This window comes from Schistocerca cancellata, chromosome 2 (assembly GCF_023864275.1).
Source record: "Schistocerca cancellata isolate TAMUIC-IGC-003103 chromosome 2, iqSchCanc2.1, whole genome shotgun sequence".
Lineage (NCBI taxonomy): Eukaryota > Metazoa > Arthropoda > Insecta > Orthoptera > Acrididae > Schistocerca > Schistocerca cancellata.
The window spans coordinates 1142087543-1142115297 of NC_064627.1; the positions used below are offsets into that span (position 1 = coordinate 1142087543).

A 27755-nucleotide genomic window follows, 5' to 3' on the forward strand; every position below is an offset into this window, starting at 1 on the left:
CATGCTGACTGGAGTGTGAACTCGCTTGAGGAACATAATCTTTCACATTGTTCATATATATCGTGCTGACGTCGTCATAGTACATGCATGTGCTGTGCAGTTAGTTGTTTATTTGCTAGGAATTGTATCACATTAATATAAAACACCAAATAACTGTATACAATTTACTGTCAGATAGACAAGTGCTGCAAGTTTTATAACATATGGGAAGTAAAATTAACCATTAGCTGAAGTGCTAATCTTGTTGTTTCTGAGTGCATATGTTGCAAGAAAGCAAGAATTCTGACAAGCTATTCAGCATAACTTTTTAACTTATATTCAGGTGCAGAAAACTGAAAGATAATGGAAGGAAGTGTCAAGATGCGTTTAGGCACAATGAAGACAAATTTATACATAATTTGGACAATGTATTTGATATCATAAATGCCAAAAAAGCAATGAAAACTGGAAAAATATAGGACATTTTTACTTTAACAGAGAGAGCCAGGGCATAAAGGCTACCTGCCATGAGTAGACCAAACACTTGTGGATAAAGAAGAAAAGGCGAGGCAGACAGAATCTGGAAGACAAGAAAAAGAAAAGTGCACACCTTCTATTTCTATATCTTCAGCTACATTTCCATCTTCATCATCTCAAGAATCAGATAGGGCATTTTCTAATTCAGTTGAAATTGATGTTGGTGATGGTGTCCTGGTGTAACCACAAGTGCCGGAATGGAGATGAAGAATGCAAGACCAGAGAAGGTGGTGAAACGCTATTCGCCAATGGTGCACGGAATAGGACCGCACCACGACAGTAGCATCCTCAAGCCGAAGTGAATATAAGCGCTGCTCATGCCAGCCTTGGCCGTTCAGATCGGCTCAGTATACAGACTTTAGTGAAACGAATTCACGGAGCATAGCATGGCCTAGCAGAGTGTGGTACGAGAAAAGTTAGTTGTGATTCACAAATATGTGACAGACTTGCCGGAACATTGAATATATCACAGGACTCTGATTTATGTCGTATGTCGCCCATCGCTTGTGACACCTATGTACATTAAAGTTAAGTATTGTCAATCTGCTTTATAGAAATAAAACTACTAATGTTATTTGCTTGAACTGTTGTATAGCATTCCGAGAACACAGCATCCCTTAGGCACCCTATATGAGACGAGTGGGCAAGACCAAACAGATGGTGTGTTTGTAGAACATACTGCTGAGAGTATTTCATTGGAGAATGCTGCAAGGCAAAGTACCAAGGTTTTACAACTGAAAAATTAGCATCTGCCTTTGATAGATGACAGGTGAGAGTAAGAGATTCCGTGTATATCCTTCAGATGACAGCAGAGGCACATGGTCACAATACTGGAGACCTCTGTATTAATAAATCTTCTCTTCATGCAGAAGAGAATCTTCTGAAACAATAAAATAAGCTTTCAAGAACGATATCCTTGCAGTTCTTACTGTCCATTAGGATGGTAAACTTACCAGCATTAACTGTCAGGAATCCAAAAGAAGAAACACTTCCAATCATTGCTACATTTGGTGACAGTGAACAGCTCTTTGGCCTTTCAAAATTACAGAACAGTTTTTGTAAAGAGCAAGTGAATGCTGTTCAGATTGCAACAAAGTATTGGGGTATTGAAGACAATGTACAAATTCTCTGCAGTGACACAACTGCCTCAAACACTGGCTGTCTTAATGGGGGCATGCCTCTTACTAGAATGCTAATTGGACTGGGAGTTGCATTTCCCATGCCGTCATCACAAATTAAACTTATTTTTACAAGTGTATTTGTCTGTGAAGTATGTGGTGTAACAAGCACACCTAATGAAACAGTTTTTAAACATCTGAGAGAAAACTGGAAAAGAATCAATATCATTACTTCACAGGCAAAATGACTGTCCATTTGGTATCTAACAAGGTAAAAATTAATATGTTGTTGCATTTTTATAAAATTTAATTAGATAACCCAACAGAGAAAAGTGATTACTGTGAACTCGTAGACCTCCGTCTACCATTTTTTGGGAGGAGACTTTGGAGGAGGAAATATGAAAATATACCCTCCTTGAGCAACACATAAAGCAAAATGGATAGCAAAAGCTATTGACTGCTTTAAAATGGTTCTTCTAAAATCACAGCTTCAATCATTTATTGAAAATAAAAATACATTTAGAGACGTATCTCTTTTCATTGTAAGTGTATGTGTCAAACTGTGGCTTCAGTGCAGTGGAGTTGTAGAAGTTCCTCATCTGGATCTGTGCTTCCTAACTGTAGCGGGACTTTGAATTTCGCCGCGCTGCACTCGTTCCCTCAGACATGAATTGTGCCGTCGCAGCGGTATGAGTGCTCGGCGGCAGAGAAAATACTAAAATTGTAACTCTTTTTTTGTTTTCTATCCGTTTCTTGATAGCCGAAGCTTAAGGCAGACATGATCTGATGAAGACGTTAAAAAATCTTATTAGCTAGTCTTGGTCTGATTTTAATGTGTAGACATAATGTGGAAGTTGTTAAGAAATTTGGAGGATGGAAGTAGCAAAGTAAATTAAATTGCATACAGTATCAAGATGATTTTAATTGGTATAAATTAGTGATTCCTGGACGATTGCAAGATTTCGGAGCAGACTTTTCACGCCGAAATGAAGGAGATTTTTGAAGACCTGGACGCCGCACGAAAGAAGACAAGTTAACCTGGTAAAGGATGAACTCTTATCTACGCCACTTCCCCCTGTCAGTTACATTTTGTTATTCTGTTTCTTTTCAATAATTATTGTAGTGGAAATTGGTTTAACTTTTGCTCAAAAACGCCACAAGGACCACCCCAACTATAGCTTTTCTGTAATACGAAGTCCGATCTGCATTTCTTTTCTTTCTTTCCCTTTTTTCACGGTCATTAACAATTAAAAAAAAAAAAAAAACCATTTTCACTTAAAATTTCTTCCCACATTTTCAACCTTTTTTCTTTTCTTCTCTCTTTTCTTTTTTTTATTAACCACTACAACTGGCGAGTATCTCTTTCCATTTTAAGTGTTTGTGTCAAACTGTGGCTTCAGTGCAGTGGAGTTGTAGAAGTTCCTCATCTGGATCTGTGCTTCCTAACATATCTGAAAGCAAATGAAAAGATAGATTCCATGACTTCAAAAGCAGCAGTAAGTGTATTTAGTCATCATTTTTTGTATTTAACAGAACAGTTCTCTCTCTCACCGTGCTGTGATGAAGTAGACACGCAATCCAAAACTTGAATGGTAGCAAATCTGGAGGGATAGAATTTACTGATGGAAAAGAGATATTGGCGAATTGGATGAACTTATATATGGCAAGATTAATTTTCCTAGACAAGGTACTGGTGGAAGTAAGGCTGTGAGGATAGGTCATGAGTCATGCTTTGATAGCTCAGATGATAGAGCACTTGCCCACAAAAGACAAAGATCCCGAGTTTGAGACTCGGTCCGGCACACAGTCTTAATCTGCCAGGAATTTTCAAGATTAATATTATTGAGATAACCATATATTATCAGTTTTAACTTGTTAATTTATTTCAGAAGAAACATAAACCAATTTCATGTCAAGAAAGAGCAGAGATTATTTTTCTTTCCTGAATAAGAATGAGCAGCCCTTCATATTTAGACATTAAAAGAATAGTCAAAGAGTTAAAAGTTGTTCATGACTATACTGAAAGGTGTGTTAAACTGATGCAAGATTTTCATGTATTACTGACTGTAATTGAGGAGCAAAAGGAATTTATTGTATTGTTTTCAAGAATGTTGTAGACTGTACCAGGATTGCAAGAAAGAAACACTGAAAAAAGTGTTCTCATGAATACTAAACACACCCTAAAAACCAAAGAGGTACTTAGTTTGATTTTATGCAGTCTCAATAGCTTTTACATTGACTAAAAACTACAAAACTCAATATTTCTAATATTAAAATTTGATAGGTAAAATATCTACTTGCCAATCAGCGGCAGAAGAACACACATATAAAAGGTATTGCATATGTGTGCTAGTGGTGTCACTGCTTCCGTGGAACAGTAAACACTGCAAGGAATGTGTCTGCTGCTTCTCTGCATCAAGCACTCATTTCCATGCACCGCTCAGATAATATTCGCTATCATGGTTAAAGTTCTTCTCACTCATTCTTATTTCAACAGCCTCCTTACTAACAGAATCCCAGTATGTGGAGGCATGGGACAAAATTTTTGTTTCATCAAACGGTATTTTATGTTTGCTAGTGAGGCTGTGCTACACAATTCCCAATTTCTCTTGTTCTCTATTTTTAATGTGGAGCTGGTGTTCTGCACAGCAGTCAGAAACGGCACAAATGGTCTGACGTATGTAATTACCTTCCTTCGTCCTCCATCTCGACAGTGAACCGGATGTTCGGATATGTGCTCTATGAATTGTTCGAGAGCTTCTGTGCCATGTGACTGTGGACCACAAATGTATCATCAACCTAACAATAAAATAAGGGTGGCTGGAGGAGAGCAGAATTTAATGCACGTTCCTCAAAATTCTCCATAAAGAATTTAGCCAATGATGGACACAACAGAGTGCATCACCATACTGTCCGTCATTTCATAAAATTTATTACCATACAAAAAGGAGGTGGTCATCATCACATGTCAGAAGAACTTTATAGTTTCAGGAGGAAAAAGATCCACCAGGATTTTCAAAGTGTCTTCTACAGCAATTTTTGTGAACAGCGATAGCATATCCACGCTGACTAAAATGTAATTTGGATCAATTCTAATCTGTTTGATTTTCTCAATGAACATCTGGAAGTTTTTGATGTGATGTTCACAATGGCCAACTATAGGAGACATCAATTTTTTAGGTATCTAGCCAGGTTGTAGGTAGGAGAATAAATTGCAATCAGTAGGGTAGTTTTTCTTCTGTTCATCAAAGTTGTGTCCCATTTAAGACATTTGTACGTACTGTCCTCCAATAGTGATGTCAGTTTGCTACGATAATCAGTAGTATTAAGAACGACGGTGGCATTTCCTCTGTTAGCTGGTAGAATGACAAGATTTTCATGTCTCAGAAGTAAATGGAGACCCTCTCTCTCCTCTCTACTGTTATTAGATTTGGGAGGCTTAGCTGATGCCATAAAAGGTACTGCAGTTTGCAGGCTTTTGGAGCCAGCAGCTCCTCCTCCTGGCAGAAGGGTCGAAGGGGAAGGAAACAGACTGGTGAAGTTTAGGAAAGAGGTAGAGTTCAGAAAAGTTGTCAAGAACCCTGTGTTAGAGGAGACTTACCAGATTGGACAAGAAGGAAAGACTGATTGTTGGGGATTCCACCGCATGAGATTTTAAAACCTGAGGGCTTAAAGGTGGAAAATAGGGTAATATGCAAGACAGAGATTACTGTTATACATTGTGCATGAGTTAATAAGAGCAAAAAGACACCAATCATTTCCTAGATCACCTGAAATCTGTGCCCGACCCACTCCTTGCTTGTCACCATTGATGCCACCTCCCTCTATACCAACAACCCCCATGTACATGGACTGTCTGTTGTTGAACATTTCTCAAGTCAGCACCCACTTGATTCCAAACCTATGACATCTTCCCTGCTCATTTTAATCAACTTCATACTTACCAACAACTATTTCACCTTTGAGGAGCAGACATACCAACAGATCTGGGGTATAACCATGGGAACCAGGATGTCTCCTTCCTATGCCAATCTTTACATGCGTTGCTTGGAGGGGGGCTTTCCTGGGATCCATAAGCCTTCAGCCCATGGTTTGGTTTAGATACACTGATGGCATCTTTGCCATATGTACTCATGGTGAGGCTGACCTGTTAAAATTCCTGGAATCTCTAAATACATTCACCCAATTAAATTTCACATTATCCTATTCCGAATCCCATGCTTCTTTCCTTCACGTTGATCTCATCCTCAAGGAAGGTTGTGGTGTCCCATAACATACTGTTACGCTCTTCAAAGTATGGAGGTTAGCCACATAAACGTAATAAAAGAATTATATATAGTTTTGATGGACTTTGTAAAAATAGTATACTGATAAGCGGTGTCTCCTTGAACAGAATCAAGTGAAATAAGACGCTACCCGTGCATGTGTGACCTAAGTGGCGAGCAGGCATCTCCACTTGCTGATGGAGCACACTATTCCATGCTGCCACCAGATGGTGTTTTGGAGGAGCGACCATAGAAAACACAGCAGACCACTCCAAGAATATCAATGATAGTAACGACTCGAAAGAGAATGGTTGACTTTGGGTGAAGACCCAGGTTAAAAAGTATTTGCAAATTGTAATTATGTAAGTTTATGCAAGAAAATACAGTGTCTAAAGCATAATTGCTGACAAAAATAATTTGTGTAGCTAAAGAAAGCAGAAACTCTGTTCTCTTTCAGTGAAGCACTCACAATTCGGTTAAGTTTACTGGGCATGGCAGGAACTGAAGTTGGTACTGACAGGGAAGTTAAGGAGACATTGAGAACCAAAAGGAAGACAAGAACAAGGTATCCAGTGAAACAAGCAGGACGTCAAGAAAGGTCTGGTAGGGAGGTACCAGGAGGTGCAGCAAGAAGGTTGAAGGGCAATAAAAGGGTTAGGATACTTCAGTACTTGTAATGATAGTTGTGTGATGTGATGCATCTCATAGATAGATAGAGAGAGAGAGAGAGAGAGAGAGAGAGAGGAGGAGGAGGACGGGGGGGTTAGGTTTGTAGGGTAGGTTACCCCTCAGATAGGAAATGGGAACCTATGTCAGGCTATGGTGGACCTAAAGGAGGGATGGCCTAACCACATTTTTTAGGATGATGGGAGGAGGAGGAGGTGAAGAGTGTTCATCACATCGAGTTTGTGTATTGGGGGGGAGGGGGGAGGGTGGATAATTATCCCTGGAAATGCTGTAGAGTGAAGAAAACTTAATAAAGGGCAAATGTTTTATCTGAAATGAGTTTTCTTCCAGACTGAAGGAAGTACAATGTAACAGTAACAAGAGAATTACAAAACTCACCTGTTTTTGGACTTCACTATGTTGTCTGTACCATGTTCTGAGGTTTTGTCCTAAAAAGCATGGTTGAAGTGCTGGCACATCCATGAATCTGCCGTATTTAAGTTACAGTTTGATGTTTATACGAGATGTAAAATACTGCTTTGAATCTTATCAGTTTTGGAACCAAGAGTTCCCTTTTTCCAAAAGATTTTAATGAATAATTGTAATTAAAAAAGAAAGGAAGTAGATATGATGAACTTCCATCTTAAATAAATATGAAAATGTTAAGGAGATACTTAAACAAAACAAATGCAGAGAAAATGTTCAATGAGAATTTGTAGTACACTGACCGGCACGAAAAATGCAACACCCAATAAATGATGTGCAATCATTGTATAATTATTATCTAATTACTCAAAATGAAGTACTTCAACCAGTTTCTTGAGACGGGATATGCTATTGGCTTTGCGAGCAAACAATGAAGTGTTGATTGTTTATTGCACTAGCCTCAATTGTTTCCCACGCAAACTGGAAAACACATCACTGGATGTGAATGAATAATGTGTTTCCATTCATGTAGTGCTTATTGTTGTACCCTGCATTATTCCCCTTTTCATCACACGTGTCTGTTGGACCTTTCTGCCATTGTCGTAACAAGCTTTCTGGAGTAAACATACTTTTAAGTCCTGAACAAGCTGCGAAAGCTGTTGCTTTGGTGGAAGATGGCTGCAGCTTGTATTATGTTATGAAAGTGTTGAGGACTACACTTTCTGTGATTTCCAGACCCATAAAAAGGTATAGGGAAACTGGAGACTTTGCAAGGAGACCAGTAGCAGGCTCGAGAAGAGAGATGACCACTTCGTACAACTTCAAGTTCTCCGCAACCATCACACCACCACTATTGAAGCACGAAATTGACTCCACCTGGTTCGAGACGTCAATGCTAGTGAGAGAACCATTCAAAGAAGATGGGAGAAAGCCAATCTTCAGATCATAAGAGCTGCTACAGATCTGGAACTCATCAGAGAGCATGGTACAGTTTGACTATGTTTCCCATGGGAGCATCTTGGCTAGACAGCACAACAATGGGATCCAGTGTTGTTCAACGGTGAGTTGTCATTTGGCTTCCGATTATCTGTCAGAAAAGAGAGGGTCTGGAGAAGGCCAGGGGAAAGGTATTCCCTTTGCACATTCTCATCCAGGACGGCTTTTCAGGGTGGTTCTGTGATGGAGTGAGCAGGAATCACTACAGCTGCAAGGACGGTTTCAGCCTTCGTGGAGCATGGGAGCCTTACTGCACATCGGTGTGTGAAGAAAATCCTTCTGCAGCCTTTTGCTCCATTTATTGTTAAACGACTGCACACCCACATGTTGGGAGAATTGTGCAAGAGTTCTTGGATGAAACAGGGATTCGTGCTATGGGTTGAGCAGCCTGAAGCGCTGATTTGAATTCTACTGAGCATGTTTGCGACTGGCTAGGGAGAAGACCCTGCCAACACTATCCAGAGTCCCTGCAGGACCTACAAATGCCCTCCTGGAAAAATAGGATACGGTTCATCAACAGCACATTACCACATTGATCAGGAGCATGCCTGAAAGGCTAAATGCCATCATTATTGGAAGACGTGGCAATACACACTTTTGAAGATGTGTACAGAGGTGTCAAGATCGTCTCCTATGTCTGTGAAGTAAAGTGTGAAGTGTGTAACATCAACAGACCTGCATTACCTTTATGAGCTTACTCAAAATTTCATAGAAGTGTGCATCTCTGGCTTAATTTCTTTTTTCATCGTTGGACACTTGTATGGGACCGTATCACAATGTTCCATCATAAATTTAGTTTTTCTTGCTGGTCAGTGTAGTAGCCAAGGCTATGAAATGTATGACTGAGTGATATAAAGTAGTACATAGATTTTTAACACGATATCCTCCATCTGAAGCTGGGGAGTATATGGTGTCCCATAATATTTCCATGTGAAAGGCCCATGGCACACACTTATGCTCTTCAAATTATGGAGGTTAGGTGTGTGAACAAAATAAAATAATTATATATAGCTTAGATGGACTTCGTAACAATAGCACACCCATGAGTGGTGTGTCTTTTTACAGAGTCAAGTGAGGTATAACACTACCAGTGTATGTGGCTTGAGTGATGTGCAGGTGTGTCCACTTGCTGATGGAGCATGCTATTCCATGTTGCCACCAGATGGTGTTTTGGTGGGGCCACCATAGAATGCGCAGCGGACCACTCAAAGAATATTAGTGATAGTAAAGACTCACAAGAGATTAATTGATTTTGGGTGAAGGTCCAGATTAAAAATTATTTGCAAATTGTAATTGTGTAAGTTTGTGGAAGAAAATACAGTATTTAAAGCAAAGTCACTGACAAAAATAATTTGCATAACTAAAGACAGCAGAAACACATCGTTTTCAGGGAAGCACTCACACTTCAGAAAAAAATTACCAAGTACAGCAAGAAGTGAAGTTCATACTGACTAGAAGGTCCAGCTGCTCATAAATTAAAGATGACTGTCAATCCTGTGCTAACATACTGTACATTCAAACAGCTAAAGAGGAGGCAGTGTTGCACCTTGTGTCAAGTACGCTGAAGCACAGCAGCACAGGGAACACGATAAATGCTGCTAGGTCAGCTACACACTTCTGTTCACGTTAAACCTACTAACAAATAACATTACTTACATTTTGACAGTTGCCAACCTTTCCATGTCAAATGTTCCTTCCCACACAGCCCAGGCATTTGAGGAAAACGTATCTGTTCAGAAGCCGACTTTTTACAGCAATGCACCGCAATTCTCACCTCAGCCTTCACTAGACATAATTATCCCATCACCATACTTCAAAAGCAGATTTCCAAATCATCACATCCAATCCTGGTACTCCTGAGTCCTCCATAAACCAGTTTAGAAGTACACCACTTGTCACTCAGAATTATCATGGTCTTTAATTTGTTAATCAGCTACTTTGACAAGGCTACAGAATCCTAAAATCAGGTCCATTCTGTCAGAAAATTTTTCCCCACACACGTAGAAAAGCTTTTCGTTGCCCTTCAAATCTCTGCAATATCCTTGTCAGACCCTACGCCCCTTCCCCTAGCTTATGGCTCCTACCCCTGTGACCCTCCCCACTGCAAGACGTGCACTATGCACCCTTCCTAGCACCACCTATACCACCCCTGTAACTGGCAAAACTTACGAGTACTATCAGAGGGAGAGTCACCTGTGAAATGGCATGTCACATACCAGCTGTTATGTAAACACTGTTCAGGCCTTTACATCAGCATGACTACCACCAAGTCATCAGTAAGGATGAATGGGCATAGGCAGAGTGTGTGTATTGGCAACACACAACGTCCTATTGCAGAGCATGCTCTACAACATGACAGTTGCGACCTCTGTGCCTGTTTCACAACAAGTGCCACCAGGATTCTTCCCCAGACAACAGTTTCAAAGAACTCCGCAGCTGGGAACCGGCACTACATCGTGTCCTTGGTTCATGTCACTCACCTGGTCTTAATTTCTGTTAATTTCTTCAGTATCAGCATTTCTTCACAAGTAATTATTCCTTTCTTCACTCCTTTAGTTTCCTATATCTTTCTTTATCTGACCTGTCTTATTTCTTCCCGTATGATAGAACATTGATTGCACTTAGCATTTTTGCTCAGGCACAATGTTTTAGCAGTAATCTCTGTCTTGCCTATTTCCCTGTCTTCCACTGTTACACTCTCAGGTTTTCAAATCTCGTCCAGTGTGGTCCCGAACAATCAGTCTTTCCATCTCATCCTGTCTGGTAAGTCTCCCCTGATTTTTCCAAACTCTACCCCTTTTCCTAAGCCTCACCAGTGATTTTCCTTTACCCCTCTTCCTTCCCCTTCACCCTTCTGCCAGAAAAAGGTGCCACAGACTCCAAAAGCTTGCAAATAGTAATACCATTTATATGTTCTCTTGCCACCATTTGGTTACTAGATTTTTTATCCATCCCATTACTTATATTTTGAAAAATTGATTGTTTTTGTTGACACAAATTAAAATTTGTCACGCCAATCGGCATAGGTTAAGGTCATCCTATTGAGATGAAATTTTGTTCAAGAGAAAATCTAACAAAATAGAAAACATTTAAGAGATATGCATAAAACTTTTCGAAAAAAAATTTTTTTTGGCCTAGATAAGGGACACCCTAGCCTACGAGGGACGTTTGAAAAGTCCGTGCAAAGTCTAAGAGATGGCACCATCAGCATGTATTGAGGTCACGTTTAGTTAGTTGCATCTTTGGAAAGAACGAACGCCAAGTTTCAGCCATATTGGTCTATTTTATTGTTTGGCATTCATGTGAATCAAGGAAGTTGAGTGATTGTCAAAAAATGTACGAAAAAGAATTTCATATGGTGATTAAACATTACTTTATGAAAGGCAAAACACCTGAGTAGACTAAAGAGAAGCTTGATAAACATTACGGTGACTTTTTTAGAGTAGCCATATGGGCACAAGTGATGCTGAAAGTTCTGGATGCCCTGTGGAGGTTATGACTCCAGAAATCGTTGATAAAATCCATGGTATGATGATGGATGACAGAAGAGTTAAGGTGCCTGAGATGGCTAGTGCTGTGGGCATCTTCAATGAATGGATAAATAATATTTTGCATAAACATTTGGACATGAGAAAGCTACCCAGAAGATGGGTTCCACGATTGCTCACACTTGACCAAAAATGGAATCGTATGAAGTGTTGCAAGGATGGTTTGCAGCTGTTCAGGAAGAATCCGCAGGATTTTAAGTGTCGTTTCGTCACTGTGGATGAAACATGGATACATTACTATACTCCTGAGACCAAACAACAATCTAAACAGTGGGTTACCAAGGGAGAATCTGCACCAAAGACCATTCCTTTGGCCGGAAAGGTTATGGCGACTGTCTTTTGGGATTTGCAAGGGATAATCCTCATCGACTATCTGGAAAAGTATAAAATTATTACAGGTGCATATTATTCATCGTTATTGGAACATTTGAAAACCGAACTGAAAGAAAAACGCCAGTGATTAGACAGCAAAAAAGTCCTTTTCCATCACGACAATGCACCAGCACACACCTCAGCTGCTGTGGTCGCAGGATTTCCCTGTTTCATAGGATTCCAACTCGTTTCGCATCCCCCCCTATTCTCCATACTTGGCTCCCTCGGACTACTATTTGTTCCCCAATTTGAAGAAATGGCTGGCGGGACAAAGATTTTATTCAAACGAGGTGGTGATTGAAAGGGATCAACAAATGAACAGCGTTGGATGAAGTGTATAAGTCTAAAAGGGGACTATGTCAAAAAATAAATGGGTTTACCCCAAAAATGTAAGTAGTTTTTATTTTTGCACGCACTTTTCAAATGTCCCTCGTATACCCATGTTGTCCTAGGAAATGCAGATTCCTGCTGAGGCTGTGAGGGTCATAATCAAACTCTGTGATGTGCAAGGATTAAACTCTTCACTTATTTTATTTTATTTATTTTTTTTTAAAGAGCAACACAAAACATAAATAGTTCGGCAATGGTTACCACACAATTTTTTGCTGAGGTTGGAAGTGTCTTAAACGAGGTAAGGTCTGATTTCTATTAGTATTTGACATGACCACAGTTCAGAATACTCACCACCTAAAAACTATCATGTTAAAGTGAGCACACTGCACAACTTTTGCTAACAGACAAACTTATATGTTTCTTTGTTTTAAGATGCTAACTCTCACAGTTGAGTCCTACATTGCGTTATGTGGCTCGTATGTTGTAGAGACCATCAGACGCCCACAACAGACATGGTATAAAACATCGAGTGCACCAATACACTGCCATGCACTTCTGATTATGCAAACACATTATTACATACAGTATCTCTTGATGGGGGGAGGGAGGGGGGGGGTGTTCGTGGTGGTGGTGCATGGCTTCTACAGAATACAGATCTTGTACGCTTCACTAAGGCTCAATCCTTTCAGCCTAGCCACCCTATGTCACAAACCATACTTGGGGAGAGTAATATTGAATTTTGTCATACTCAGTTGAAACCCATCTTAGATGGGTTTCATACAACCCACATCCTGCGTATATAAAAGCACCAGCATCAGCACATTGAAAATGCAATATTATTGGTTTCATTTGAAGAATTTTTGTATTATAGTTTGCATGATGATAGAAGTATGTCATTACAATGCAATGGCCCATTGAAGATGTATGGAAAACCCCTATTTCTTGGTACAATTTGTTGCAGTTAAATAGCAGTTAATGAGATATCGGGTATTAATGCCTTCTGGGGATCACATAATGTAAGAGATATGAATGCATGGAAGTTTTAGTAGTGTAGTGGATAGAGGCACAGACTTAAATGTCAAAGTTACTTGGTTTGCATCCTCCTTTCTTCAATTTTTTTATTCATCTTTGTGTTTTCTAAAGGATTCTGGGACTTGCTTATTAATTTAATAGAAGTGAGTTCTGTGCTAGTAGATGTACATATAAGAGCTCTCTCTCTGGAATGAATTTGTTTCACTGTATGAACATGCCAGAGAATATGAACCAACAACTTGAAGATTGTTTTCCATGTCACTGCCTGATTTGATCACAATTCAGTATTTATTTATTCATAAAAAATCACAATCACTGCACAAGACTCTTGATGTCACAAAAAAAAATCACTGTTTTATCATCCAATTTCACAAATGCCATGGACTGAACATACACAAACGCATTAAACGTTTCAAGCTTAGACCTAAAAACATGAGAAACATCAAGCATGCGGCAAAGTATAACACATACAGCATTAAATATCGCTCCGAAATGCACCTTTTGTACAGTCTAATACAGCGTGGCTCGTATCTATACACCTTGTCTTGGAGTTAGCTTTTGGTGTTATTTTGTAGTTGATTATGAAAATAAAAAGACGATATTTATGTAAACTTGACAGAAAGCATAAAATGACTAAGCCCAAGTGGCTAGAGCACAAATGCAAGACTATAGAAGAGTGTAAAACTAGGGGGAAGATAGTTACTACCAACAGGAAAATTAAAGTCATTTGGAGAAAAGAGAAGCAGTTGTATGAATATCAAGAACTCAGATGGAAATGCAGTACTAAGCACAGATGGAAAGGTAGGAGTATATAGAGGGTCTGTGCGAGGGAAATGAACTTCAAGGCAATATTACAGTAATGGAAGGGAAATTAGATGCAGATTAGATGGGAGGTACAGTACTGGAGAATAATTTGACAGAACACTGAAAGAGCTAAGACAAAATGGGGCCCCTGGAATAGGTGACATGCCCCCTGAACTGCTGATACCTTTGAGAGAGCCAGCTGCAACTGAACTATTCCATATGGTGCACAAGATATATGACACGGGGGAAATGCTTTCAGACTTCAAGAATACTGTAATAATTCCTATTCCAAAGAATGCAGGTGCTGACAGGTGTGAATATTACCAACCTATCTCTTCAGCAAGTCATGAGAAGAATGGAAAAACTGGTAGAAACTGACTTTGGGAGATGATGATGATGATGATGATGATAATGATGATGCTGCTGATGATAGTGGTGATGGTGATGACTGGTTTGTGGGGCACTCAACTGCATGGTTATTAGAGCCAGCACCCCCTGTAAAAGAAAGCCTGTCCAAGTAGTGTGTGACGTCACAAGATGGCTACACATCTACTCTCTTCTTCAACAGTTTCACAGAACAGTCGTGCGGCGAGTTTCGCGTCAGTTTACTATTATAGTGAATGGTGTTCCTGCGTTAGTGTACGTGATTTGGTTGTTTAGTTTCTGTGCACTAAACTGGTGATCTGTTTTTCATGCCTGTGAAAATTTCATTGTCTGCAAAATGCCGTTTTGTTGCTCTGTGCCAAATTGTAGAGGAAATTACGATGGTGGACCAAAAGTAACTCTGTTTAAATTTCCGGAGGATGAAGCAACGAGGAAGAAATGGTTGTCAAGTATTCGCAGAGATAACTTTACTCCTTCTACAAGTTCAAGAGTGAGTATTTGTTTTGTTTATTTCTTAAAGGAGGTTAAGTGTGCTAACAAAGAGTAGACACTTATGCAGTGTGGAAGGTCAGCGACATTTTGACGAATATATCAGATCTTAACTGCATAAGGGACGAAGAAAACAGTGTTTAGTTACCTTGTCCTGGCAATTCTACAGTTTAGCTGGTTTAGGTTATATGAATTCTGTATTCTGCAAGTTCAAGCAGTATAGCCTAAGCACAGTCACACTTTATTTGTTAAATATCTCAGTATATCTTTATACTTACTGTTTGCGCTGTTTATTGTTAAGAATAAAAGTTGATTTATAATTAAGTACATGAGCTTAAGAAACAGATGACGTTCGATGTATTCTGGTTCTAGTATTTAGGTCTGTTTCGTTCTCAGGAAGTTGCCTGTTCAAAAACATGGAATGTGGTGTACCCAGAAATTGAAAATTAAGTAAAAGCAGCATCTCAGTTGCTTGTTTTTAATAAATTATTGATGGGAATTTGAAGTTCAATGCAAGGAATGTTACTATTAGTGAATATAGTAATTTTTCGACTTTACAGTGCACAAATAAATATTTTGCTTTAAAACCATGTTGTTGTGGTCTTCAGTCCTGAGACTGGTTTGATGTGGTTCTCCATGCTACCCTATCCTGTGCAAGCTTCATCATCTCCCAGTACTTACTGCAACCTACGTCCTTCTGAATCTGCTTAGTGTATTCATCTCTTGGTCTCCCTCTACGATTTTTACCCTCCAATGCTAAATTTGTGATCCCTTGATGCCTCAGAACATGTCCTACCTGTTGTGGTTGGCAGGAGAGCCAACACCGTGTTACTAGAGGAGGCCGAAAGGCACGCGTTTTAGCTCACGCAGGCGGGCGTGAGGTCTGGAACAGGACAAGGAAATTAGAATTTAGAAAAACTGACGTAGCTGGTGGAATACTTAACTTTAATCCATTAATGATGAACGTCACTCTTGACGGTGCATGATCCACAATATCAATGGTAACTGAATATGGCGCCTTGCTAGGTCATAGCAAATGACGTAGCTGAACTATTGTCTCGGCAAATGAGAACGTAAGTAGGCAGTGAACAATCGCTAGCAAAGTCGGCTGTACAACTGGGGCGAGTGCTAGGAAGTCTCTCTAGACCTGCCGTGTGGCGGCGCTCGGTCTGCAATCACTGATAGTGGCGACACGCAGGTCCGACGTATACTAACGGACCGCGGCCGATTTTAAGGCTACCACCTAGCAAGTGTGGTGACACCACACTACCGACCGGTCCCTTCTTCTTGTCAAGTTGTGCCACAAACTCCTCTTCTCCCCATCTAATCTTCAGCATTCTTCTGTAGCACCACATTTCGAAAGTTTCTATTCTCTTCTTGTCCAAACTATTTATCGTCCATGTTTCACTTCTATACTTGGCTACACTCCATACAAATACTTTCAGAAATGACTTCCTGACACTTAAATCTATACTTGATGTTAAGAAATTTCTCTTCTTCAGAAACGCTTTCCTTGCCATTGCCAGTCTACATTTTATACCTTCTCTACTTCGACCATAGTGTTATTTTGCTCCCCAAATAACAAAACTCCTTTACTACTTTAAGTGTCTCATTTCCTAATCTAATACCCTCAACATCACCCGACTTAATTCGACTACATTCCATTATCCTCGTTTTGCTTTTGTTGGTGTTCATCTTATATCCTCCTTTCAAGACACTATCCATTCCGTTCAACTGCTCTTCCAAGTCCTTTGCTGTCTGACAGAATTGCAATGTCATCGGTGAACCTCAAAGTTTTTATTTCTTCTCCATGGATTTTAATACTTACTCCGAAGTTTTCTTTTGTTTCCTTTACTGCTTGCTCAATATACAGATTGAATAACATCGGGGAGAGGCTACAACCCTGTCTCACTCCCTTCCCAACCACTGCTTCCCTTTCATGCCCATCGACTCTTATAACTGCCATCTGGTTTCTGTACAAATTGTAAATAGCCTTTTCCTATCTGTATTTCACCCCTGCCACCTTTAGAATTTGAAAGAGAGTATTCCAGTCAACATTGTCAAAAGCTTTCTCTAAGTCTACAAATGCTAGAAACTTAGGTTTGCCTTTGCTTAATCTTTCTTCTAAGATAAGTCATAGGTCAGTATTGCCTCACGTGTTCCAACATTTCTACAGAATCCCAACTAATCTTCCCCGAGGTCGGCTTCTACCAGTTTTTCCATTCGTCTGTAAAGAATTCATGTTAGTATTTTGCAGCTGTGACTCATTAAAGTGATAGGTTGGTAATTTTCACCTCTGTCAACACCTGCTTTCTTTGGGGTTGGAATTATTACATTCTTCTTGAAGTCTGAGGGTATTTCGCCTGTCTCATACATCTTGCTCACCAGATGGTAGAGTTTTGAATGGACTGGCTCTCCCAAGGCTTCAGTAATTCTAATGGAATTTTGTCTACTCCCGGGGCTTTGTTTCGACTTAGGTCTTTCAGTGCTCTGTCAAACTCTTCACGCAGTATCATATCTCCCATTTTGTCTTCTTCTACTACCTCCTCTTCCATTTCCATAATATTGTCCTCAAGAACATTTCCATTGTATAGACCCTCTATAAACTCCTTCCACCTTTCTGCTTTCCCTTCTTTGCTTAGAACTGGGTTTCCATCTGAGCTCTTGATATTCATACAAGTGGTTGTCTTTTTTCCGAAGGTCTCTTTAATTTTCCTGTAGGTAGTATCTATCTTACCCCTAGTGAGATAAGCCTCTACATCCTTACATTTGTCCTCTAGCCATCCCTGCTTAGCCATTTTGCACTTCCTGTCGATCTCATTTTTGAGACGTTTGTATTCTTTTTTGCCTGCTTCATTTATTTCATTTTTATATTTTCTCCTTTCATCAATTAGATTCAATATTTCTTCTGTTACCCAGGGATTTCTACCAGCTCTTGTCTTTTTACCTACTTGATCCTCTGCTGCCTTCACTATTTCATTCCTCAAAGCTACCCATTCTTCTTCTACTGTATTACTTTCCCCCATTCCTGTTAATTGTTCCTGTCAATTGTTCCCTTATGCTCTCCTTGAAACTCTGTACAACCTCTGGTTTAGTCAGTTTATCCAGGTCCCTCCTTAAATTCCCACCTTTTTGCAGTTTCTTCAGTTTTGATCTACAGTTCATAACCAATAGATTGTGGTGAGAGCCCACATCTGCCCCTGGAAATGTCTTACAATTTAAAAGCCTGTTTCCTAAATCTCTGTCTTACCATTATATAACCTATCTGGTACCTTCTAGTATCTCCAGGATTCTTCCATGTATACAACATCCACAACATCCTTTTATGATTCTTGAACCAAGTGTTAGCTATGATTAATTTATGCTCTGTGCAAAATTCTACTAGACGGCTTCCTCTTTCATTTCTTACCCCCCCAATCCATACTCTGTGAAAACATGCAAAAAAATAAGAAAAATACTTGTGTATTTTACAAATTCTTACTTTCTGGGTCTGGAATTTCAGATACATACAAATGGCCTAACAGCTGTCTTCCCACTAAAGTACTTGAAAGCAACTGAGTGCTCATGTTTAGCCTAATAGGTAGCACATATCTGGCAATGTATTAGTTCATTATATTGTCAGTTTTTATGTAAGTTATGAACTGATATATCGACTAGAGAATAGCAGCTGAAATACAAAAGCAAAACAGTGTCTATCTCATAAAAAGCACTACCATTAAGCATTCCACAGTTCTACAGGATACACAGTCTGAGAATTACTTTGAAATATTTTGTTACTGTTTCACAGTTGCTTCTATGGACCGCACCTGTGTGAGTTTGGTGTCGTCATGCTTTCTTGTATCCGAGGTGTGTGTGTGTGTGTGTGTGTGTGGGGGGGGGGGGGGGGGGGGGCAATAGACCACGAGATTAATTGAAAATCCCACCCCTCTATTGAATATATGAGCTTCACGGCTAAATTATAAAAAAAATTATCACTTTTATTGAATTATGCTACAAACATTAGTCAATGTTAGTAATTATTGATGGGGGCGAGTACTTTCTTCATTTCACCATCTGTTGAAGAGCTTGTTGCCATGACATGTACTGCATGTGTTGTGATATTGTAGTGTTACTGTTTTATGGAGTTACTGTGCCATGGCCACATTTATCACTTGGGTATTCCTCTGCATTTCAGTTGGGAGTCTATTTGTATTTTTGGACTAGAAACTAACTTTATATACATAAATTGTTTTCACACTATTAATATTGTCATCACATTCATTTGTAGGCACCTTTTTCATTTTTTATTCATTTTTAATTACAGGTATGTTATGTTCACTTCCACAAGGATGATGTTATTTGGGAAACACAAATTGTGGATGAAAGGACTAGTCAGTTATTAATAGCCCCCCCTTCGAAAACCACGTTTGAGACCAGATGCAGTTCCATCACTACTCCCAAACTGTCCTTCCTACCTTTCAAAGGAAGAAAGCAGACGTGAATGGCCAGAGGAGAAAAAATCAAGGCTTGAAAATGAGCTATTAGCTGCAGCATTACAATCTAGTTTAGCGTCACAGAAGGACTAGAAAACACTTTCAGCTTCAGTTCTTTAGAAGAGTTGATGTTACGTACGAAGAAAGTGGAATTGCCCAATGGGTGGAGTGTGACGGGAAAAAAAAGTGATTTTGTGTGTTTTTTAAAGATAACAAGAAAACCAGCACCATTAATTACACATTCTGTCATTATTGATAGTAATTTAAATGTTTTGTTGTTTAAGAAAGATGTGCAAATTAAGACATTAGGAAAAAGATCTTTTCCTGTAATTGTAACCAATAACCATGAAATTGTCACTGTACTGCAGGAGTTTTCAGAGAGAGATTGTGGGCACTCAGAAACTTCTGTAGATAGTATTGTAGAGATAGTGAAAGACAGTTTAGGAGTGCTTAAAGACGGTGTACAGGAGAGTGAAAAGGAGATGGTACACTTCATATATGAACAAGTTAGTCTCATAAATGTCAAGAAATTTAATCATAGGTTTAGTTCTTTATTTATGATACTGTGTTGTTTGCTATTTTCAATTTCATCTCATGCTTATAAATTTTTACGTGGCAGTTCATTAATGAAAATGCCACATCCAAGCACTCTGCGCAGAACCTGCTGCAAATTTAATGTGAATCCATCTCATGAAAGGCTTGGGGGAAGTATTTTTGTCCTACGCAAGACAGAAATTTCAATACTTGAACAGTGATGATGTCGATGTTGAGTGTAGATGAAATTAATCTAAATTCTTATTTGGGATATAAAGGAGGTAGCTTTTTGGGCATGTCATATAACTCAGAACATGCTGCAAATTCAGCGTTTGTATTTATGTTGCAGAGTGTCATGTCTGTGTACAGGGATGTTGTTCACATTTTACCAGTGAAAACCATTTCATCTAATGTATGATATGATGTGCTACTGGCCATAATAAATGGCCTTAAACTAATAGGCTATACGGTTTTTTGTGTGGTAACTGACAACAAAATCAATAGCAAAACCATGTCCATGTTTTCTGTGCATAAAGCTGTTAATATAGTTTTTAAACATCCATCTGATCCTAATCGTCCACTTTTCTTTTTAATTGATGCCATACACATTGTTAAATGCATAAGAAACGTGTGACTGAACCAAAAAAAAAAAACCTGATGGTAACAATATGTTTTATCCTCAGTTTCCAGTCAGAAAAGAAGTGGAAGAAAATAAGTTTTCTGTAGCTTCTTTTAAAACGCTGAAACAGATTTATGACATAGATTCCAGTTCTTTAGTAAAATATTGTCACACATTGTCTCTCAAATCGCTTTGCCCTACACCATTAGAAAAACAGAGCATGAAACTAGTGTTGCAGATATTTAATTGACATGTTTCAGAGGGCCTTGAGGTAGCTAGTGGTAAATTTGATTTGAGACATGCACCATCAACAGTAGAACACATTCGAATAATAACAAAATGGTCTGATGTCATGAATGTGCAATAAATGTTTAACGGGAAACACAAGCAGAATCCCTATATGGATCAGTTGGCAACTGACAGTGTTTCAATGCGATTTCTGCTAGATTTTCTAGACTGGCTTGACGTGTGGAAAGCAAAGGGTCTGTCAAGTGGGTTTCTCCCAAAAGAAACATTTTTTGCTGTTCAGCATACAACATATGCCATTGCAGAAATTGCTTGATATTATACTGAAGAGCTAGGTATGGCCTATTTACTGACAACCAAGCTTCAAACAGATGTGCTTGAGTAGCGTGTTGGAAAGTATAGGCAGCTTGCAGGTTCCCAATACAATGTTTCAGTGATACAAGTCTATGAAGCAGAAAAGAAGCTTCGAATTCAAAGTTTAATGCCTTTAGTTTTATGTTCTCCTTCCTATGGCAATATCACAGTAGGGGGCCATAAAATTCTGAAGTTGAAGAAATGAACACATTAGACATAGAAGCCAGTGTGATGTTCTTTCAGTGAAAGATATTGCAACATCTTTAACTTTCATTGCAGGCTACTGTGCTCATGCAGTGATTAAGAAGATGAGGTGTGAGAGTTGCCTTAGTGAAATTGTGATTGAAAAGGAGTTGCCAATAAACGAACAATTTAGTTTGATACAAAGACTTGACCTGGTGGACTAAAATACCCACCAGACACTATTTTAAATATGGTTGTCTACTAAATGAAAAGCACCAGTTTGCTTTTGTTCTACAATATTACTTTTATTGTTAACCGGTTTTTGGCTTGCAAGGCCATCTTCAGACATTTACTGAGTATTATCACCAAAGAAGTTAAATGTTAGCAGACAACATTGGAAGAGAAGTAACACATCTAGACTAAAGTAGAAAGATACACAATTGGTTCTGTATCTCTCTCCATGTTTCATACCTCCTGTTGCAGCCTTGTCTAGTACTTATTTTATTTTATTTTATTAGTTTTGTTTATTAATAGACACTGTTATGTAGGCATGCTATTCCTATTTTGTGCTAAAGGTTTTCCTGTCTACTCCATTGTTATTTGTGCTGTTCAGTTTTTACTTTTTCATTGCAAAGATGTTACTTACTGTATGTTTCTACTTCAGTCTTGATGTGTTACTTCTACATCTACATCTACAGTTATACTCCGCAAGCCACCCAACGGTGTGTGCCGGAGGGCACTTTACGTGCCACTGTCATTACCTCCCTTTCCTGTTCCAGTCGCGTATGGTTTGCGGGAAGAACGACTGTCTGAAAGCCTCTGTGCACGCTCTAATCTCTCTAATTTTACATTCGTGATCTCCTCGGGAGGTATAAGTAGGGGGAAGCAATATATTCGGTACCTCATCCAGAAACGCACCCTCTCGAAACCTGGCGAGCAAGCTACACCGCGATGCAGAGCGCCTCTCTTGCAGAGTCTGCCGCTTGAGTTTGTTAAACATCTCCGTAACGCTATCACGGTTACCAAATAACCCTGTGACGAAACGCGTCGCTCTTCTTTGGATCTTCTCTGTCTCCTCTGTCAACCCGATCTGGTATGGATCCCACACTGATGCGCAATACTCAAGTACAGGTCGAACGAGTGTTTTGTAAGCCACCTCCTTTGTTGATGGACTACATTTTCTAAGGACTCTCCCAATGAATCTCAACCTGGTACCCGCCTTACCAACAATTAATTTTATATGATCATTCCACTTCAAATCGTTCCGTGCGCATACTCCCAGATATTTTACAGAAGTAACTGCTACCAGTGTTTGTTCTGCTATCATATAATCACACAATAAAGGATCCATCTTTCTATGTATTCGCAATACATTACATTTGTCTATGTTAAGGGTCAGTTGCCACTCCCTGCACCAAGTGCCTATCCGCTGCAGATCTTCCTGCATTTCGCTACAATTTTCTAATGCTGCAACTTCTCTGTATATTACAGCATCATCTGCGAAAAGCCACATGGAACTTCCGACACTATCTACTAGGTCATTTATATATATTGTGAAAAGCAATGGTCCCATAACACTCCCCTGTAGCATGCCAGAGGTTACGTCTGTAGACGTCTCTCCATTGATAACAACATGCTGTGTTCTGTTTGCCAAAAACTCTTCAATCCAGCCACACAGCTGGTCTGATATTCTGTAGGCTTGTACTTTGTTTATCATGCGACAGAGCGGAACTGTATCGAACGCCTTCCGGAAGTAAAGGAAAATAGCATCTACCTGGGAGCCTGTATCTAATATTTTCTGGGTCTCGTGAACAAATAAAGCAAGTTGGGTCTCACACGATCGCTGTTTCCGGAATCCATGTTGATTCCTACATAGTAGATTCTGGGTTTCCAAAAACGACATGATACGCAAGCAAAAAACATGTTCTAAAATTCTACAACAGATCGACGTCAGAGATATAGGTCTATAGTTTTGCGCATCTGCTCGACGACCCTTCTTGAAGACTGGGACTACCTGTGCTCTTTTCCAATCATTTGGAACCTTCCGTTCCTCTAGAGACTTGCGGTACACGGCTGTTAGAAGGGGGGCAAGTTCTTTCGCGTACTCTGTGTAGAATCGAATTGGTATCCCGTCAGGTCCAGTGAACTTTCCTCTGTTGAGTGATTCCAGTTGCTTTTCTATTCCTTGGACACTTATTTCGATGTCAGCCATTTTTTCGTTTGTGCGAGGATTTAGAGAAGGAACTGCAGTGCGGTCTTCCTCTGTGAAACAGCTTTGGAAAAAGGTGTTTAGTATTTCAGCTTTACGCGTGTCATACTCTGTTTCAATGCCTTCATCATCCCGGAGTGTCTGGATATGCTGTTTCGATCCTCTTACTGATTTAACGTAAGACCAGAACTTCCTAGGATTTTCTGTCAAGTCGGTACATAGAATTTTACTTTCGAGTTCACTGAACGCTTCACGCATAGCCCTCCTTACGCTAACTTTGACATCGTTTAGCTTCTGTTTGTCTGAGAGGTTTTGGCTGCGTTTAAACTTTGAGTGAAGCTCTCTTTGCTTTCGCAGTAGTTTCCTAACTTTGTTGTTGTACCACGGTGGGTTTTTCCCATCCCTCACAGTTTTACTCGGCACGTACCTGTCTAAAACGCATTTTACGATTGCCTTGAACATTTTCCATAAACACTCAACATTGTCAGTGTCGGAACAGAAATTTTCGTTTTGATCTGTTAGGTAGTCTGAAATCTACCTTCTATTACTCTTGCTAAACAGATAAACCTTCCTCCCTTTTTTTATATTCCTATTTACTTCCATATTCAGGGATGCTGCAACGGCCTTATGATCACTGATTCCCTGTTCTGCGCTTACAGAGTCGAAAAGTTTGGGTCTGTTTGTTATCAGTAGGTCCAAGATGTTATCTCCACGAGTCGGTTCTCTGTTTAATTGCTCGAGGTAATTTTCGGATAGTGCACTCAGTATAATGTCACTCGATGCTCTGTCCCTACCACCCGTCCTAAACATCTGAGTGTCCCAGTCTATATCTGGTAAATTGAAATCTCCACCTAAGACTATAACATGCTGAGAAAATTTATGTGAAATGTATTCCAAATTTTCTCTCAGTTGTTCTGCCACTAATGCTGCTGAGTCGGGAGGTCGGTAAAAGGAGCCAATTATTAACCTAGCTCGGTTGTTGTTCTCTTCCAATGTTGTCTGCTAACATTTAACTTCTTTGGTGATAATACTCAGTAAATGTCTGAAGATGGCCTTGTAAGGCGAAAACTGGTTAACAATAAAAGTAATAATGTAGAACAAAGGCAAACTGGTGCTTTTCATTTATTATAATGTTGTTCTATCAAGAACCGAGGGAAAATTCTGTTAATATGATAAAATGTGCCACAACAGCACAATTATCCGTCTTTTATAGTAGATTACTGAGACAAAAAGTAAAATCAACACAACACATTTGGTTTAACAAACAGTGTTTGCAATGCAAAATTACGCCAAAATACGTCTCCATAAAGTCAAGAGGAACATCTGCCACAGCAAACAAAGCTGTTGACATCGCAAGATACACGTGGATAAAGGAAGAAATGATATTGTGTTCGTGACAATGTGTGTACACGTCTGAAAGTGGTACTTTGGCAATCACATATAAGTTACACCTGTGTGAGTTCGACGTTTTCGATCGAGAAGTTCGTCAAAGTGTAAGTGATCTTATTCACGACAGAACAAGAAATTATCTATGATTAGGAAGCTGAGTGTACCTCTAACGTCAAACTGTAAACAAAATTTTTCGCAACGTGTAATTAACTTATCGAACTTGGTTCTGTTTCCAAATGAAAAAAAAAAAGTGCTTGAGAAAGGTTTTAAATATGCTCCTCCCCACCCTCCATCAGAAAAACAACTGGATGTTATGAAAGTTGATATTGAATATGCCTTAAGGAAAGACACCACTGCAAAATATATAGTTGCCAATGCACTAAAGAAAGAAACCAAATTCGTGTGTAACATCCCATGGTCTATTGACTTTCACACCCTCAAGTCCTTAAAACAGAAATTACAACACCAAGGTTGCCAAAAAATCTGATAAAGGCAACAGATTGTGCTTTTGAACAAATGTGATTATGTGGATAAAGTTAATGATTTTCTGAATACCACAGGCTTCCAAGTCCTTCCTAAAGACCCTACTAAATTGTTCAAAGAGGATGTTAAATATGCAATCACTTCATGCAAAAGCATATTCTCTGAACTTGAAGCAAATCTGTTAACTAATATGAACCCAGTGCCTCCTAGAATGTATGGGTTTCCTAAACTGCATAAACAAGATGTTCCTATTCATCCAGTTGTATCATTCACTGCTCCATCTTACAAACTAGCCAGTAAACTGGATGTCCTAATTAAAAGCAAGACTAAATTCAAGCCAAAGCATGGTAATTCAAACTCTGTGGACCTAGTAAACAAGTTAAAAGGTACATCTGTCTCACACAGTGATAAATTTGTATCCTTTGATGTTAGCAGTTTGTTTTCTAACATACCAGTAGTAGAATGCATTGCTATTCTGACAGAGCTGATGCACAAGTCTAATGTCAATCCTGTGGAACTGAATGACTTGATACTGGCCACACAGACATGCCTCGCACAGAACTATTTCCAGTTCCAAGGCACTCTTTATAAACAATTAGATGGCTTGGCTATGGGTTCTCCTCTTAGTCCACTGTTGGCTTAAATATTTATGGACCATTTAGAACCAAATTTTCTAAAAACAGAACCTTTGAGTGCAAACACCAAATACTGGTTCAGATATGTAGATGATGTCCTGTGTATGTGGACTGGTACTACAATACAACTCAACACATTCTTGAAAAACCTAAACAGTCAACATAAGAATGTCCAGTCCACAAAGGAAATTGGCAACAAATCCATAAACTTCTTAGATCTCACCATTGACATCAGTACACAAACACATTGTTTCAAAATTTACAGAAAAACAACAACTACAGACACAATAATACCTTCTTGCTCACAACACCCCATAGCTCACAAACATGCAGCTTTCCACTCAATGGTACACTGTCGCATATCCATCCCCATGTCCAGAGATGATTTTAAAACAGAGTTAGATACAATAAAATTTATTGCCACAGCCAATGGCTACAATTCAGTTCTTATTGACCACATCTTGTACAGGAAACAAAACCGGAAAATTATACCCCTCCTCTATGCCCCACCTGCTTCCCCATCCACTGTCTGCAAGAAATGGTGTACACTACCATTTCTAGGTCAGGTATCACAGATTGTAGCCGAAGCACTGAAATCCTGCAAGTATAGGCTTTGCTACTATGTCAGGAAAGACAACCCAGTGTGTTTTTAATAGCAAAGACAAGATCCAGTTAGTAGCCAACAGTGGGGTATATAAAATAACCTGTTCTGATTGTGACAAATTTTACTTTGGTCAGTGAGGCAGAGACATATCAACTAGGCTGGCTGAACACGACTGCAGCTGGAGGTTGCAGAATTCAGACTCTGCATTTGCTGAGCATGTACTGAGTGAGGGTCACAACTACCAGCCAGTGTAGCAAACAAAGGCAATAAACTCAACCTGCTGGAAGCCCTGGAAATTAAGAAACATATTGCTCACAGTCCAGATCTCATCCTAAATGACCAGACACACCTCAACACTTCCCCTCTCCTAAACTTCATATAATCAACTTTGTTGTTCATTACTTCCCACACTCTCTCTTCCTACATATTCCCATTTTCCTGTATTCATTAAGTTGTTTTATTTGTTGAAGTTGTCCTTGTATTCCACATAGACTGTAGTTTCAATAGTTAAGGCTTTCTTTTAACTGGTACTTGTATTACTGTCCATGTTTACACCCCTTGTAGTTGTCTCATCAAATACTGTTCATATTTTACTTTGCTCATTTATTTAATGAAAACTGGTACACAGCCACTGCTTTGATTATAATGTTAATGTTAAACTGCAGTACCACCACACTCTCAAACTGTAGGTTCCCTCAAACACTTCCATTTATTAATTTCTGTTTATCTTATTGATATTGCTTAAGTTCCTTATGTATTCTGTATTTACATTGACAACTGTCTCTTCTTTTAATTGGTTGTGTATCACTCTCCATGTTTCATACCTCCTGATGCAGCCTTGTCTAGTACTAATTTTATTTCATTTTATTAGTTTTGTTTATTACTAGAAACTGTTATGTAGGCATGCTAATCCTATTTTGTGCTAAAGGTTTTCCTGTCTACTACATTGTTATTTATGTATTGTTCAGTTTTTACTTTTTCATTGCAAAGATGTTACTTACTGCATGTTTCTACTTCAGTCTAGATGTGTTACTTCCTTCCAATGTTGTCTGCTAACATTTAACTTCTTTGGTGATAA

General features: G+C 39.2%; 1 protein-coding gene across 1 annotated transcript in view; it reads left to right on the forward strand.

Moving 5' to 3' along the window:
- Positions 1–19789, forward strand: part of LOC126163178 (coiled-coil domain-containing protein 137) — a 56234-nt gene extending 36445 nt beyond the window's left edge. Inside the window, exon 5 of the mRNA XM_049920130.1 lies at positions 19253–19789. Coding sequence (XP_049776087.1) covers positions 19253–19331 — 79 coding nt within the window. The 3' untranslated portion in view covers positions 19332–19789. The remainder of the gene's footprint in view (positions 1–19252) is intronic.
- The last annotated feature ends 7966 nt before the right edge of the window (positions 19790–27755 follow it).